The sequence below is a fragment of the Sparus aurata genome, chromosome 20 (genome assembly GCF_900880675.1).
Source record: "Sparus aurata chromosome 20, fSpaAur1.1, whole genome shotgun sequence".
In the NCBI taxonomy this organism is placed as follows: Eukaryota; Metazoa; Chordata; class Actinopteri; order Spariformes; family Sparidae; genus Sparus; species Sparus aurata.
The window spans coordinates 14,445,589-14,463,172 of NC_044206.1; the positions used below are offsets into that span (position 1 = coordinate 14,445,589).

Below are 17,584 nucleotides of genomic sequence, written 5' to 3' on the forward strand. Positions count from 1 at the left end.
GTTGAATAGACTTGAAAATACAACCTTTTAATCAAGGGTTCCTTAATGCATCCTGGTGGGAGATAAGGAATGGAGAAAAATAATGCAAATATGATAATTAATCATAAATAACTTAAAAGCATTAAGAATTTGAGACAACAAAAACCCTGTCTTGGATATATGTGTAGTTTAATTCAGTAATTCTCAACCTTTTTGAGCTGCGACAGCCTAGAAAAAACAAGTTGATGTTCAGGACCATTATTTAAAACAGTTAAAAATAGTCAAAATACTATTTCATAACTTCAACGTTTTGTCTCACATATGTGACTTTATAGCTCACAATTCTGACTTTAAGCTCCTAATTAAAACTTCTGATCACACAATTATGACTTTTTACCACATAATTTTTTTTATCAAGCTTAGTCTCAATCTTATTTTTAATTTATTTTTTCTTTAACTTGCAGTAATTGACAACCGGGAAGCTGAACACGTGCACTCACTCATTATATCACTGGTTCAGGCAATGTAATGTAAAAACTACTCCTCATGAATAACGTTTTTTTTTCCCCTCTGAGAACTAATGATGGAAATAAGCACATTTACTTAAAATGGGCCTATGTACAGTCAAGGTACTTTTACTTTGATATTTAAATGTCATGCTTCATACTCTGCTACATTTAGTTGACAGCTGTAACTACAATTGTTTTTTTTTTTGTTTGTTTGTTTTTTAATTATATCAGTTAATTCAGGGAGGATTTTGAATGCTGAAGGTTTGCTTTTAAGGGAGTATTAACACGAATGTATTTGTACTTTTACTTAGGTAAAATGCCAAAAAACCTGTATGATAGGGCAGGAGGGTTGTAGGTGGATCACAGGTGTCACTTTGGTCAAGGGATGTTCGAGGTCAGCCGACTTCTATACATTCAACTGGTGTGTTAATAATTTCAGGCAGTTTGGATGTAGTGACACATATGGCAAAAGGAGGGGAATGAGTCAGAATGAGCTTGAATGTCAAGTCTTAGGATCAGGGTTTAATGAAATACATAAGTTAAAAACGGAATTTCCGGAATTTTAATGTATTGAATGTGTAAAATTAACCGTTAAGGTGCGACGAATAATGTTAATTGTAACATTTCCGACACCCACGAAGGCAACATCTTGCATTGTGCGTGTAGGCAGTTAGAAGAAGACTCGGTGCCGCTTCAGACTCTCGGGTTTGTCGTAAGTCGGGCGTTATCATGTTTTTTCATTAGCGTCACAGTTAATTAGCTTGTAATTAGCGATGCTGTGACTTAATAACGATAGGAGGGGCTGACAAACAACAGCCACCAGTCGCTGCCCAAAACAAACCCGAGCAGTTGCAGGCAGAGGCAAATCCCGGAACTTGAACCGATAGGAAACGAGCTAACATTAGCTAGCTTTTTGTTGACAGTGTGGCTGCTGTCAAACCTGAGCCCACCTCACCTCAACTAACTGCCGCCCGCCAGTTAGCCGCTCCCACACTTGTGCCAGTGACGTTCATCCAGTAGCTTATCTAGACTTGTAGTCGGACCGAACTCCGGTTGAAGTTCCTGTCACTTTTTTTTAACAACTTGTGGATCTTGAAGATGGCATCAAGGGGAGGCTTCACGGGTTCGCCGATGAATCCGAATGTGCACCACATGAGTGTCGGGCATTCTCCGGGCATGAGGATCCCAGGCATGCCTCAGCCTCAGGGGGGATACCCCCGCAGCATGAGCAGCGCTCCCCAGTACCCACAGGTTGGTTCGGTGCTTCTTTTTTATCTCTATTAAACATGGAAACCTGTCATTGACTGAAAGGTGAGGTCAGCGCTATCTGACTGAAGTTTACTGTTGCTTCTTCAAGTTTATGTTAAACTTTGGCTACGATTAGGATCGTCTCAAAAGTTGTGTTTTACCAACAGTATTCAGTTGAAGACAGTCACATGACGGATAAAAAGTGAGAATAAGCTCTTTTATTCTTAACATATTAAGGTGTGGGCAGTACTTCCGCGTTTGAAAAAAAGGTAGGAAATTAATCGAGCGTGCAATTTTTAATAATGCCGTTTATTGCGATTAATCACTACGAAGGCTACCTTTATAAATATTTGGCTGTTTGATTAGATTTAATGAACCTCATAGAATAATGTGTAGAGCATGTGTGAAAGAGAGATCACGTGGCTGCCCTCACCGCCCTGTCAGTTACCCTGAAAACAAAAGTAAGTTTATCATCACCACCATCTGTCAGAGCTCAGCCTGCATATGGTATCCCAGTTTTGCCTCCATCTGCAGCTTCATGCTGTCTCATTACAGTTGTCTCATGTTTGTCACATACATATTACACCCGAGCAAAGTAACCAGCAGTGTAAAGGAGGAAAATGTCTGTGAATCTAGTCCATTTGCGTTATTTCAGATTATAACTGTTCTGTAAAACTAAGATAAAGATTCTCATTTTAAGACGTTGGAATTAAAAACCTTATTTATTTATTTATTTTTTTTTTTACAAAATTACATTTTAAGTCCTCTTTACTAAGTTCTGAACATGCTGCACACTTTATTTTCACTGCCTGAGGTAATGTTTCTCCTGCTGACTGTGACCAGTGTTATAATTTATGGTACACACAGTAAGTATGTCTCTGATAACCATCTCAGAAAATATTACAGTTTCATATTATTTCACAATAAGCATTACTGCTTTTGGTCATAATGCAAATGGAAGTTGTTTTTGGGTTGAACAAAAGCCTTCTTAGAATTTCACAAAAATAATATAATATTTTATATATTTTTTGTAATAAAGGGAATACAGTAGAATGCAATCCCTTCGATGAGCAAGCATACACGTATGATAGCCATCAGTTTTCATACCACAGTATACCTTGAAATGCCCTCGCAACCCTACCCTGAATACGGCTATTTAAACAAACCACGGATGAAATGAACAAAAAACACTTTCAGTAAAGTGTGAACAGAACACAGATTTACAGTTACCATTTGAGCAAATCATGTAAAATGATCATCCAAACATGTTTTCCCTTGGAGACACAGTATTTAATCCATTAATCATCGCAGAAATAGTTTCCAAAACCTGTTTCTGTCCTCCTTCTTATTATCCCTCTGTTATCTTTTTGGCTCGTAATCCTGATATCCTACTCACATTGCATTGGGAGGATAAATCTTTACCGGAGCAAACATTCTCATTTTAAAAAACACAATTTGATCTAAAGGGAAATCATAGTCACTACTAGAAAGGAAGATCCTCTGTTCTGAAGAGCGTCTTTTCACTTCATTCTCATGAACCTTCTTTTCTCCAGCGCTCGGGGATGCCACCCAACAGAGTGGGGGGCCCCATGGGGTCAATGGGGGGTCAGCTGCCGGGTCCCTCTTACGGTGGTGGGAACATGTCCATGCGGCCAGGCATGGGGCCTCCGGGCATGGACGCCTCAAGGAAGCGGTTCCTTCATCAGCATCAACAGCAGCAGCAGCAAGAGGCGCTGGGAGGCCTCAGGCGAGGGTAAACTGTGGAGAAGTGAGAGTGTTTGTGTGAGAGGAATAATGCCTGGGCTGATTGACCAAGACAGCCTGGGGCCAAATCAGGGAATAGCACCGAGCACAGAGATACTGACTTGACTGTCATACAAGTAGAGCTGACAATTATTTTCATTGTTCAGTCTCTGTAGGGCTCAACTAATGATTATTTTCATTCTGAATTAATCTGCCGATTATTTTTTAACTACAAATTGATGGTTCATTAAGTCAAAGAGTTGGAAAAATGCTCATCACAATCTTTGAGTTTCTTTATTTGTCTAACCAACAGTCCAAAAGCCAACAAATCTTCATTTAAAAGGCGCCATTCAAAGCATTCAAGGTCACCGTACATAACAACAACAGTCCATCAAAAAATAAATCAATTAATCAGTTATTAAGTTTATTTTTTAAATGAGTAATTTTTTAAATGTTTCAATTTTTCTCAATATTCTTGCAACATTTGCTTTTTTGACAAAACCAATTATTTTTATTTATTTTTTTACTTTTGATGATATAAACAAATAACTGTTGTAAAAGCATGGCCTGGTCCAACAGTTAGATATCTTAATAGTACTGTTATTTTCTTGATTTTTATGATTTGAATGATTCCAGAAAAGGGTTCATGAGAATCATGAAAAAGGCTGTTGAGTATAAAAGGAACATCTCATTATAAGAGTGGGTGTTGTTTCCCTCTTAATCACAACACAGGTTTATTCATACGAGGTACTTCGAAGTATTCCTGTGCCAGAACAAAAAAGGTTAAAAGCTTCTTTTTTTGAACATTTATTCACTAAAAAGATGCTAAAAGAACATAATTATATCCAGCCGTAAACGTCATTGTAGTCTCATTATGAATTATGTGGTTATTTCCCCTGTTTTATCTCTAAACAGTATAACAACACCACTCTTTATTCTGGGTGTGTTTTCTCTCTGCAGTCTGTTTACTGTGCTGTTAAAAGCACAGCTCAGATCACACAGACACGGGGGTCGGAGTATCTCATGACCGGCCTCTGCTTACAAAGTGGCACACACGAGTTGGTATTTTTGACTTCAAACTGCTCGGTGATGCCACGCTCATAAATGTGGCGAGCCGTGATGTGAGGCAGCATGTTCAGCCTCTTCCACAATGACGCTCTTGTCTTTTAAGGTTTATCTCATAACAGCATTCTCAGTATGGAGGATTAGTGAGGCACAGGGCTTGAAGCAACTTCCTAGATTACCATGAAAGAGCTCAGAGTTAAATTTAGTCATAATGAGGGGGGACTGCGTAATTTAATTAAAGAAACAAAACAGTTCTTATGAAGTCTGCGGCGGTGATAAGTGGGAGCCTGAGGTGTTCATTCGGGGGAGCGCTGCTCAAGAACTTGTTATCGCACTGAGTTTTTGCAAATGATTTATAGTAAAAGGAGGTGAATGAGTCTTTCTCTGAATCTTTCATGTGTCAGTTTGCAGTTAGTTCCTTGTAAATTAGTTAATGACTGTCTAAAAGGCCAAATACTTCATGATGAAATAATATTGTACTTAGTACATAATATGTTTGATTAGCCAATAGATTGTTTACATTTTAGGGAATGTAATGTTTAATGTAAGAAATTCATGTTCATGTTTTTTTGTTTTTGGCAAATTAACATTTAGTACTTTGGAAAACTTTGTGAATATATTATCTTTTCTATGTGATTTAGGGCAAAAAGACGCAAGATGGCTGACAAGGTTCTCCCACAGAGAGTAAGTAGGTTTTGCATCACAGTTAAGATGGACCCAGTTTGATTACAAGTTGGCTGTATTCCCTTAATGTTCATGTCCTGCTGTTGGCTCTTAGATCCGTGATCTGGTCCCAGAGTCCCAGGCCTACATGGATCTCTTGGCCTTCGAGAGGAAGCTGGATCAGACCATCGCACGAAAGCGTATGGAGATCCAGGAAGCCATCAAGAAGCCAATTATGGTATCTTTTCATGATTTTCAACTAATGAAAAGATGTTTTAAGATTCAGACTGACTCATCACGAGTTTAGCATTATAATCCTTAAGATTTCAGTCCGGGTTGATTTGGCCACACCCGTGGTTACTGGAGGTAACAGCAAACACGCTTTGAGCTGCTTCTTTTTTACAGAATTCATCAAACAGACAGACTAGCGTATTCGTTTACAGTGGGGCAAAACAAACTCACATTGTTTTAATAAAAAAGTCAGTCAGAAATAATTGCAACCGCAGTCTGATTTCCAGTAGTTTTCCACTATCCCCTGCAGTTGTTTTCTGAGGAGCTGTAAGTGTGCAGCCTGTCACAACTCTTCATCTAACAGCCAACTGTGGCTGTTTTGGTTTTTAGACACATTTTTGACAAACAGTCATGGTGAGCACCAACCTCTTTGTTAAAAATATTGAGTTTTTCTGTAATGTTTTCACAATAAAAGCCGTGCCATGTTTTCAAGAAGTAGGAAATGTTCAGTTTGCAGTAGCAAAGGGAATTGATAAGGTTCTCTTATTGATTCCTGGACAACTTTCTGTGTGGTAAAAAGTCGGCCCACACAGGTTTTTTGCATTAATGTAGCTGTTTTAATATCTTTGGGTAAAGACACAGTGTAATAACAGAGCAGAGGCCCCACTGTTTAACCGCTTAGTAATCTGGAACTGGTTCTCAATTTTCAACCCTATCTGTCATTGTGTTAAATGAGAGAATATTTGTACAGTATTCATTTTCACTTTGGTACTTTCAGTCAAAGAAAAAAATCTGCCAAGCCTGCCTCTGTGGTGCTAATGTTATTATAAAAAAGGATATTTAACCTCAGAGTTGGAAATAGACATGCTCCTGGGTTTGGAAGCACTCATCCATAGACTGTAAGGGCGGCTGGGGCTCAGGGAGTTGGAGTGGGTCGTCCAGAAATCAGAGAGTCACTGGTTAGAGTTCCCGGTTCCTCCATCTGCACATAAATTATAAAACTTTACATAGAGAGAATTTAAATAGTATTAAAAGTAGAGTGCGATGTCATCAATATCTTAAGGATTATATCTCTAAATAGTCTTCTATGACTTCTGTGTTCTTCAATTCTTAATATATCTGCTTGTTCATCTCTCTGACACAGCAAAAACGCAAGCTCAGGATCTACATTTCCAACACGTACACCCCCAGCAAGCCTGAGGGCGAGGAGGCGGAGAAGGTTTCCTCGTGGGAACTCAGAGTCGAGGGCAAACTTCTGGAGGAAGTGAGTGAACAAACGCTCGAGTTAACGTTTGAGTCTCCTCGCTCTGTTGCACCATCGGCCCAGTGTGGTCCGACTCCAGTATTTCAGTCTCTGTTATTGTGTTTCCGAAAACTTCCAGTCATTCAGCTCTGGTTGGCCTGTGTCCTTGGCTCAGACCACGCAACCAGATGTGTGTTTACAGCTCTCCTCACTCCACCCCGCAACTCCACACACACACACACAAATACACACACACATGCTCATGTTCTCTTTTGAAATGAGGAATTGAAACCACTGGCCGTTACATACCATGAGCTGACATACCTCCCCTCCCTCCATCAATTCAGCTCCAATCGTTGTGTCATCCGGGGCCACATGAAGGAGGATTTGTATTTTTTTTTTTTTGAATTCCCCCCCCCCCTCCTGGCTCAGTGGTTTAGGCATGCGTAGGAGTGTTGCATGGAGTAACAGAAAAAGAAAAAGGGATGCGAGGGAAGGAGTGAAGGGGGTCATGTTGTGCAAACAGACTTTGTCAGGCCTGGGGAGAGGGCGGGGGTGAGACAGCTTTTTCTAGTTGTCTACAATTTTGTGCTCTCGCCACCCCCGATGTGGTCAGAGCTAAACAATGCAGCTGCACAGACTGACACAGCACAATAAGAAGACATAGATGGATAGAAATGTTCTCACTCTCTCTTTTTGTATTCCCAGCCTGGCAAGCAAAAGAAGAAGTTCTCCTCTTTCTTCAAAAGCCTGGTGATCGAGCTCGATAAGGAGCTCTATGGACCCGACAACCACTTAGTCGAGGTATGACATAATTTTAAAGGCATCTGTTGCAATATTGTAGACGCACGGAGCCCAAAAAGTTCTGAGACTGCTGTTGGTCCACCAGCCTGAGAACATTTTTCTCAGCCCTGGTCAGACAGGAAAGTTCAGCTGGAATCATTCAAACTTTTGGAACCAATCCTGGGGGAGGCTGGAAGATATCCCACCATGTTTCGTCCAACCCACTGTGACTTATGTTTGAATCATCCCACAGACAGGGTTAAACCAGCCTTGTATAAATATCAGTTTGATTGACATTTTTATTTAACATAGAAAAGGTTTTTGCATTGGTCAAGCATCCAATTTACATAACTGAGTGTCTCGCACACAGAAACTAACTGATGAAGGCAAGTAGTTTTAGTGATGCATACCTAATGATTGAACCATCCACCAATTTTACATATTAAAGTGTGTTTTACAATATTTTTTTTTACTGCATGTTATCTAATAAAGTGCCTCCAGTGATGTCGTTGAGTAGTGAAATGCATTGTGGGTAATGTAGGCACCAGGTTTTGCTAGGAGGAAGAATGTGTGCAGTAAAAAAGGTGATAGCTCTGGTTCTACTCAATGAATTTTAGTCATTAAATTGTCCATAATGAGTCCAGCAGTGTCATAAGAGTGCAAAGTTCAACCAGCGGACTGCTTTCAAAACCTGGCGCCCACATTACCCACAATGTAACAAAGCCACTGAGTGACATCACTAGAGGCAGCTTCCTCTGGAGCCACAAAAGGCTTTATACTTCTTTTTCATATATGCAGTTGTACACTTCAAGACCTGTGTACACCCAGGTGCACTTTGATGAAATTGCCACAGAACTAGGGATGATCATAAGCACTAATATCCCTGATGTTTAAAAGAAGTTCAATCTTAGACTAGTCGACTAATCTAAAAGTAACAAGCAGAAAACAGTATTACAGTACAGAATTTGTACGTAATTTAAACTATATAATAATATTGCATACAATGTAAGAGCCAATTGAAACTGTTAAACTATTTTTTCCATAATCTAATCTTATTTTAAATGCCACTGAAATGCACTGTGATTATTGTACAACTTACTAAACAAGAATGGCACTCAGTAGAGCAAACATACCTCTGCCAGGCTCAATAGTCCCCTTTATTTCAACTAGTCAACTAATCCTACACATCTCTACAGTGAACCAGTTTTGTCTTAGAGCATTTATCTGTACTTGTAAAACTAATTTTTTTAACTTATTAAACTCTGATAAATGAGAAAAATCAGAATTATTTACTTGATATTTTCTTTCAGTGGCACAGAATGCCCACCACTCAGGAGACCGACGGTTTCCAGGTCAAAAGGCCCGGCGATGTGAATGTGAAATGCACCCTTCTGCTCATGCTCGATCACCAGGTACCACCCATTTGCTCGTTGGCCATTTTGCAAACAGTTGGATGACTTCTCTGCCTTTTCAAGCACGATTCGCTTTGATCCAATACTTTGTTTTTCTTCAGCCTCCTCAGTACAAACTGGACCCTCGCTTGGCTCGTCTGCTGGGCGTGCACACACAGACGCGGGCCAGCATCATGCAAGCTCTTTGGCTCTACATCAAGAACAACAAGCTGCAGGATAGTCACGAGAAGGAGTACATCAATTGCAACCGATACTTCAGACAGGTAACGGATGGTTTAAGGCTACGCCAAGCAGCCGAATGCAAGCCCAACACTTACATTTCAAAGTGTTGCTCTGAAAGAAGAAAATGCTTATAAATCACTGTGTTTGAAATCAAATGTGCAGTTTTGAGCAGTTTAAAAAGTAACTCATACACAGAGAAGACAGAGAAATACCATCATTTTTAAAGGAATTAAAATGATTTGTAATGTAAGAGAATGCATTATTTATTTCAGGATTACAACTATGCATATAACTACCTTTGTTTCTCTAAATTATTCAGTCGTACCATCAAATTAATCCGTTGTAGCATCACATTTTTTACGAGGTATGCAATGACTGTATAGGACCTCAAATGTGTGTGTGTGTGTGTGGAGTGACCTTTGGCATGTGAAACTTCTGTTTTCTAACTAAATGCTCCTCAGATCTTTGGCTGTCCTCGCATGAGATTCTCAGAGATTCCCATGAAACTTGCGGGCCTGCTGCAGCACCCTGACCCCATCATTATCAATCACATGATTAGGTAGGTGGGTGTGGGATCCTTACTCCTCTCTCTCTGTTTGTACATGTGTTAAGTGTCTGTTCCTCAAATACAGTCACAGTCTTTCCTTTTTTAACTGCAGTGCATTCATGCTGTATTTTCATCTCAAAGATTTAGGTAATCTCTTCCTTCCTGATTTACAATCCAACTTTAATCTGTTGCTGTCTTTGTGTCTCCTCTGAGCAGTGTGGACCCCACCGATCAGAAGAAGACGGCGTGCTACGACATCGATGTGGAGGTGGATGACCCACTGAAAAGCCAAATGAACAGCTTCCTGTCCTCCACGACCAACCAACAGGAGATCGCTGCACTGGAGATGAAGGTAAGGCCTACCAGCCGATCAGATGCCTGTACCTCTTTTAGTGTAATGGTAATAAAAAGCGAAACTGTACCGGTTGTGTTCACTGCAGATTCATGAGACGATTGAGTACATCAACCAGCTGAAGACTGAAAGAGACTTTATGTTGAGCTTCAGCAATAATCCGCAGGACTTCATCCAGGACTGGCTCAAGTCTCAAAGCAGAGATCTGAAGGTAAATCTTTCCTTCACAAACTATTTGTTTCCTTTCTTTTCCTATACTTGACAACCCCATCAAATGTTCGTTTTTCTTTGCATATTTTGAGAAGTAAGCTGTTTTCTTCTCCAAATTTGAGGAGTTTTATTCCAAAATGCTTTTGGAGCATTATTCCAGGAGAAGAGTCATTGTCCTAATATTTTATTAAAAACATGCTCTGAAATACACTGGTAATTTGTGCCCAGGTCACCTTGGCAAATTAACAGCCAGCAAAGACTTTAATTGCTTTCGCTCATATTATTAAAACAGCGCTTCGAAGCAAAGTCAACAGTGAGCTAATTTTGCAGCATTGTTTGCTTCAATGGACAGACTTCAATGCCAGGACAAACTAATTAAATCCATAATGCATCAACCCTGTCAGTACTGCCAAAGTAAATCAACAGTGTATGAGTCACGTAATTAAGGCATTTGGGAATGAAAAGGTTTTCTGTATTCATGAAATTGTGGTTCCTCGTGCTCAATGATACATTTCTTTTTCCACCAGCTGATGACAGATGTGACAGGAAACCCCGAGGAGGAGAGGAGGGCCGAGTTCTACCAGGAGGCCTGGGTACCAGAGGCAGTGGGCAGATACGTTTACTCCAAGGTAAAGAGCCTAATGCACGTGTAAAGCTCTTAGTAGGTTGTTTTGTAGTGTTAATATGCAACTGACTTTCTGTTTTTACTTGTTTCAGGTGCAGCAGAGAAGACAAGAGCTGGAGCAGGTGTTGGGCATCCGACTCACCTAAAACATTCCACAGCCGACTTAAGCTAACGTTGCAGCTTAAATGTTCAAAAAAAGCCATCGACACCGACATTGTATGATGAACCAGCTTCTAAGCGGGATACATATCTTTTTTCTGTCTCATAGATTATAATTCAAAATAATCTACAAAGTATATGGGACCAAAGTGATGATTAATGTGTCTTTAATAATATGTTTGCCTTGTCATTTTGAGCCTGTTCAATTTATCCTTGCCTTGTTTTTGCAATATTTTTTTGTTTATGGTACAATATTCTTAAAAGATTTTAAGCATTGGTGCTGTCCAGGTGTTCTTCACCGTCATGTTTACCTTTGCAGTTGAAAGCCATAATCTTATGCAACAGTACCTGATGTCTGGTAACATCTCAATACAACAAGAACCAGGAGGCATGGTATAAGTAATTTCATGCCAACATATATACACATATCTAAACATTTTACACCAGAAAACATATATTTTTTATTTCAAAATACAGTGAGAAAGGATGGGTTATATTCAACAAAATGTTTGAATTCGTGAGATGTCTTAACTGACGGAAGCTTTTTATGCCAAGAATAATTTTACAAGTTCTGGTGCTGTTTGTTTCTATATTGGTGGATTTGTCATTTGAAATTAAACCTTTCTGTGCTATGTACGAGTACAGGATTGCCAGGAAAGCTATACTATGGGAAAATAATTAGCTTCTTTTTTGTACAAGGACAAGAGTCCACTGTGTCTAGCAGCAATGCAGCAGCTTTTTTTTTGTACTTCTTGAATGTTTACATGCTATTTTCATTTTTTCTATCGGGGGTTTTTCATCGTTTTAATGCCAGGAAAAGGAACTGTGCTGGACTCTTTGGATTGAAGGGTCCATACCTGGTATTAATGAATTAGGAATGCAGTCGTAGTGTTTCATCTAAACAAACGCATTGAATAGTTGTGTACAGTTTCTAGTTTCATTGAAATGCTGTTTTGTTAGGGGTTTTGCATGAGATGATCTGAATTTCTTTAAAACATTCCATGTTAACAGGTATTGCTGTGCCAAAACTTGTTTTGTGATGAAGGCACTTATAATTTGAGAAACGTTCTGTGTACAAATGTTTTTTTGTACAGCCTCTTTGTAAAATGTTTGCATGTTGTGTATCAATCAAAGGCCTTTATCTTTTATACATTTGGAGGATTTTTTTTTTTTTTTACAACAATAAATATACTTCAGCCTATGATGTTTGTTGTTTTTTTCACAACATGGAACCCATTCCAAAAAAGGAAGATATCTTATTAAAAACACACATTTTACCAATAGTTTTATGATAATAGTTAATTGTTAAAGGTCTTTTTTGGCATTCTTTACTGTCGTGAACACCCGCAGCTGTATGATCAGTTGCAGTCATGGCGTCAGCATGCATGTTAGGGCTGGTGGGAGAGCTCCTGGTGAGGCTGGTCTTACCTGTCTCTTAACAGCTCAGACGTGTATATAACGGCCTAAACAAATACATCCTGCACTCCTCAAAAACCTGAGCTGCAGCTTGTAAGGTGATCATGGTGCAACCGTGCAAAGGAAGAATGTGACCAAAGGTTAATGCTCCATTAAATCTGTTGACATGCATTTGTCTGAATAAACTGCGCTCTAAAAACTCAAAAAGCATTAAAAGCATTACAGGGACTTATGATAATTGTATGATAACAGTTGTGGGAGCCAACCAACAGGTTTAACGGTCGGGAGTGAAAAATAATGTGTACTTGTTCAACACGGACTGTAGGTGGCGATGTGCACATGTGTTTTATAACAAACCCCAGAAGAAGACGTCTTCCGGAAGTACGCCTCTCCTCAAGCGGAAGCTGAAAATTCCAACATGGAGGTGGACGGAATTGATCATGTAGGTGTATATTTTTCCTCTAGTTTTGTTGGTTTTATTGTTGTATTATCAAAGAAACGTTACTAGTGCGCTTTGAGTTGACGGACTTCTTAATAACAGTGAGATTTAATTATTATGCGACTGTGGTGTAAATAATGAAATGTCTCATCATTCAAAACAATAACTGTGAAGTATGCTGCCGGTTTGCTGTCTCATTGTAGCTAACCAAGCTAAGCTAAGGCTCACTGTCAATTGTACGTCTAGCTAGCTTGAGCTAGCCGCTCTGAATGACTGGCAGCTTTACATTGGCAACAACCGTCTCTATTTATAAGTTTAGAATACATACCGAGTGAAAATACAACTTTAGATAACTAACAGTGAGGATGACCAAGTGTGACCTAATTTATCTCGGTATTGGTTGACGTTAGCTAACGCTAGCTTACGTTAATGTTAGTTAGCAGATAAACTAGCTAAGAAGCTGTATTTTATGAAGGAGCAGGTAACGTTAACTTTCAGGCAGCTGTTATTTTGTATTGTTGAACAAACTGGTTATGGACGACAGTATCTTGCTGACTTAAAATAACGTTACCTTCAGTTTGTCCAACCAGGCTCAATGAGTTGCTTGTCACCTTTCACAGATACTAATTACATTTATGTGGTTAATCCAAATTTGCAATAACATGTTGAAATTACTTTACTATTAATAATTATGTATAGTCGACCAACTAAAAGTAAATCAAATTATTCAACAATAGTTAAGTAATGGCTAAAATTGTCATCTATAAAGCAAAACTCAAAAGCCTTTATCTTTCTGTGTGCTGTGCTGTTTTTTGTTTTGATTTTCATCATTGCAAATGCGATGTCAGTCATGGTTTTGTTTTTGTTTTTTTGTTGTTGTTTTTTTTTGACAAAGCATGAATTTTGAACTATGGGATGGTCTGATGGTCATTTTTTCTTTGACAGATGGAGATGGGGGACAGTAAAGGTGGCTCAGGTCTCCGGCAGTACTACTTGTCAAAGATTGAAGAGTTACAGGTAAGAAAATAATATATTTACTCATGTAGGCATGTGTGTCAGATTTCAAAACATGTCCTTGGCTGTCAATCCTGAACCGCTGTTTTCTCAACAGTTGACAGTGAACGATAAGAGCCAGAATCTCAGACGTCTGCAGGCACAGAGGAATGAGCTCAACGCCAAAGGTGCACTTTCATCACCGCAACATCAGAGTAAAAGTCTCATTCTGTCATACAAACTTTTGTCATGGGAGAAAATAATGCAAATGGTACTTCTTGTCTTTCAGTGCGCCTCCTTCGTGAGGAGCTGCAGTTACTACAGGAGCAGGGGTCCTACGTAGGAGAGGTGGTTAGGGTCATGGACAAGAAGAAAGTGCTGGTCAAGGTATGCCCTGTACTTTGTCGCTCACTTTATTTAGATTACTAGTCTACAGTTTAAATTAACATCTCCCTCTGTCATTGTCAGGTGCATCCAGAAGGAAAATTTGTCGTGGATGTGGACAAGAACATTGACATCAACGATGTAAGTATAGTAGATGCTGTCATTTTAGTAGTGCTTTCAGGTCACTACTTACAAATAGTTTTTCCAATTCTTAGCTTTACAATAACACAACAAAACACTTGCCAAACAAACATTATGCCTTTCATTTGAAACTGCTATAGCTCAAGACTGAACAGCAAGTCAAATGAGGCATTTTTTGCCCCTTTGTACAATTAATCATTTAGATAAACTGAACCTGACGTGTTCATCATCCCTGTGTCACTTCTCTCAAGGTGACTCCAAATTGCCGTGTGGCTCTGCGTAATGACAGCTACACCCTGCACAAGATCCTGCCCAACAAGGTGGACCCTCTGGTGTCCCTCATGATGGTGGAGAAGGTGCCAGACTCCACCTACGAAATGATCGGCGGCCTGGATAAGCAGATCAAGGAGATCAAGGAAGTGATCGAGCTGCCTGTCAAGCACCCAGAGCTGTTTGAGGCTTTAGGCATTGCCCAGCCCAAGGTGAGTGATTGACAGGAGGGCTGATCGTGAGCCTCGAATGTGTTTTACTTGGTACTGGCTCTTTAAGGACAGGGTCTTCTTCACAACCACAGATCATTTTCATAATCAATTGGTCGGCTGATCTTCTCAGTTCATCATTTGGTCCATACAAATATTGTGAAAAGGTGTCAACCATAATATACTAGAGCCTGAGTTGATTGTTTCAGATGTGTGAAATGAAAAATGATAAGTTTCTATGATATAAAACAAACAATGGAAGCAATTCAACACATTTTGAAAAAAAATGCACCCGGATAAGTTCTGTAATTGTTGCCTGAGAAGTGACTGAAATGATTAATAGATTGTTCAAATGTTGCTGAGAATTCTGTCAGTTAACTGTTGCAGCTTTAGTCATTTGTTATCTCCATCTGTCATCTGTATAGACGGTTCTGATTATGTGTCATTCATTCTGATTCATGCTTTGAATGTACACAGGGAGTGCTGCTGTACGGTCCCCCGGGTACAGGGAAAACCCTGCTGGCCAGAGCTGTGGCCCACCACACTGACTGCACCTTCATCAGGGTGTCGGGTTCTGAGCTGGTCCAGAAGTTCATCGGAGAGGGTGAGCTCCTCCGTCTCTTCTGAAGAGTGTCATCTAATTAATATCCATTCTTGATTAATTCATTTAATGGCTTGTATAACACTCACCCTTCACCAGGTGCCCGTATGGTGCGTGAGCTCTTCGTCATGGCTAGAGAACACGCTCCCTCCATCATCTTCATGGACGAGATCGACTCCATTGGCTCGTCCCGCCTGGAGGGCGGCTCGGGTGGTGACAGCGAGGTGCAGAGGACGATGCTGGAGCTGCTCAATCAGCTGGATGGCTTCGAGGCCACCAAGAACATCAAGGTATCACACAAACCGTGAAATGAACCCATTTGTGTTGTTTGATCACAGAAATGTTTTAAACGTTTACTTACTAAGGTGAGAATACAGTGGTAAGTGTGCATTGTGGTTCATTGGTTTATACTTTTTAACTTTCAGGGCGTGTACAGTCTTCCAATGTTTTGTAAATGCTTAATTTGAACATATCTGTTTTAAAGATTAGGAATATAATGAATTGGAATATCGCTCACTACTGCTTGATTTTCAGCATTATCTGGTGTTTCATTCACTTTAATTCATGCCAAACAAAAATCTTTTAATATTTTTAAAATTAAACAATCCTGTCATCATATTTGTCTTCTGGCATTAAAATTAGCAAGATTTAAATAATGATTAAAACCTACAAAGTTATTATAAACAACTGGTAAAATATACCAAGTGACAACATACATTGACTGCTGTGGGTGTGAAGGACTCAATAGTTACAATTTATGATAAAAGGCCTTGAGAGTCTGGAAATTGTTGGGTACCTTCCAAGGTTCTTGGAATGTGCTTGAATTTTATCTTGAAGCTGTACAAATGTTGTTGTACTTTAACCCCCACGTGGATCACATATAAGAAGTATATGAACATAATAAGCAAATTTTTTACGGATATAATAAAGTAACAAGAATACTTTATTCTGCAGTGTTTTCTATAAGTTTATCTTATCTAATTTAAAAGACATTTTATGTCATTACAACAGCTGTATTGTTGTTCCAGTTATGGATGCGTCACAGCGGACGTTAATATAAGACCTAATATTATTTATGTACAAAGTGTTTTATTTGCAGACCCACTACTGCTGTAACAAAATAATTTCCCAGTCTGGGATCATTAAAGTAATTCTATCTAATATGCGCTTCCAACTACATCAGTGTGTTATAAACCATCAATTAAATGTTACTGATTTTAAATGGGGTTTTTTTTATCTGTTAACCTGTATGAAAGCATAGTATTCTGATGTAAATATCAATCTAGCTGTTTTTGGTAGACTAAAGTTCACTTTCCATTTCAGGTCATCATGGCCACCAACCGTATTGACATCCTTGACTCGGCTCTTCTCAGGCCAGGCAGAATCGACAGGAAGATCGAGTTTCCCCCTCCAAATGAAGAGGTAGGCACTTAGACTGTTAAAACAAACGTATACCCTCTTACGGGTTACATTCCTTTTGTATCTGAGCTTATCTGAACTCTGCACCACTAGGCCCGTCTTGACATCCTGAAGATCCACTCCAGGAAGATGAACCTGACACGTGGCATTAATCTGAGGAAGATCGCAGAGCTGATGCCCGGAGCCTCTGGTGCTGAGGTTAAGGTGAGCATTGGCACGCTAAACTGTGGCAGTCAGATTGTGAATGAAGGCAGCACACAGCTGGACTTTATTTAATGTACTGGTGCATTTTTAGGGTGTTTGCACAGAGGCTGGGATGTACGCTCTGAGAGAAAGGAGAGTTCATGTCACCCAGGAGGACTTTGAGATGGCTGTGGCAAAGGTTCGTGTAACCACATACTTAAAAGTTCTTGTCCTGAGTAGACTGAAGGCAAACTCACCTCATATTTAAATTAATGTTTTTACAAGTGTATTAAGACTGTTATGTTCTCTTCACCAGGTGATGCAGAAAGACAGCGAGAAGAACATGTCGATCAAGAAGCTGTGGAAGTAAAAGGCCTAGTGTATTCTTGTGCACAATGCAGACACATGTATATTTTCCTTTTTGTTGATGGTTTTGGTTTATAATTGTTACATAACTCATTCTAAAGTAAATTGTTTCCCCAAATAACACTGGACGGCTCGCAAGTTTTATTTCTGCGGCCAGCAGCACCAACACATA

General features: G+C 39.5%; 2 protein-coding genes across 3 annotated transcripts; both read left to right on the forward strand.

Moving 5' to 3' along the window:
• The first annotated feature begins 1,142 nt into the window (after positions 1-1,142).
• On the forward strand, positions 1,143-12,112 carry smarcd2 (SWI/SNF related BAF chromatin remodeling complex subunit D2). The gene is made up of 13 exons (XM_030401257.1): positions 1,143-1,739; positions 3,290-3,489; positions 5,186-5,228; positions 5,323-5,445; positions 6,583-6,702; positions 7,390-7,485; positions 8,775-8,876; positions 8,978-9,139; positions 9,560-9,657; positions 9,862-9,997; positions 10,086-10,208; positions 10,735-10,836; positions 10,925-12,112. The coding sequence occupies exons 1-13, from the start codon at positions 1,587-1,589 to the stop codon at positions 10,976-10,978; spliced, it is 1,512 nt and encodes a 503-aa protein (XP_030257117.1). The 5' UTR covers positions 1,143-1,586; the 3' UTR covers positions 10,979-12,112.
• Positions 12,113-12,717: 605 nt separating this feature from the next.
• psmc5 (proteasome 26S subunit, ATPase 5) lies at positions 12,718-17,535 on the forward strand. Of its 2 annotated transcripts, none has more exons than XM_030400240.1 (12): positions 12,718-12,849; positions 13,792-13,863; positions 13,958-14,027; positions 14,129-14,226; positions 14,308-14,364; positions 14,616-14,846; positions 15,321-15,447; positions 15,544-15,734; positions 16,768-16,866; positions 16,957-17,067; positions 17,159-17,245; positions 17,363-17,535. In XM_030400240.1, exons 1-12 carry the CDS (start codon positions 12,826-12,828, stop codon positions 17,414-17,416), a joined length of 1,221 nt encoding a protein of 406 aa, XP_030256100.1. In that variant the 5' UTR covers positions 12,718-12,825; the 3' UTR covers positions 17,417-17,535. The 2 variants fall into 2 exon arrangements, with proteins under 2 accessions (XP_030256100.1, XP_030256101.1); XM_030400241.1 differs by lacking the exon at positions 12,718-12,849 and adding an exon at positions 12,926-12,947.
• Positions 17,536-17,584: the final 49 nt, after the last annotated feature.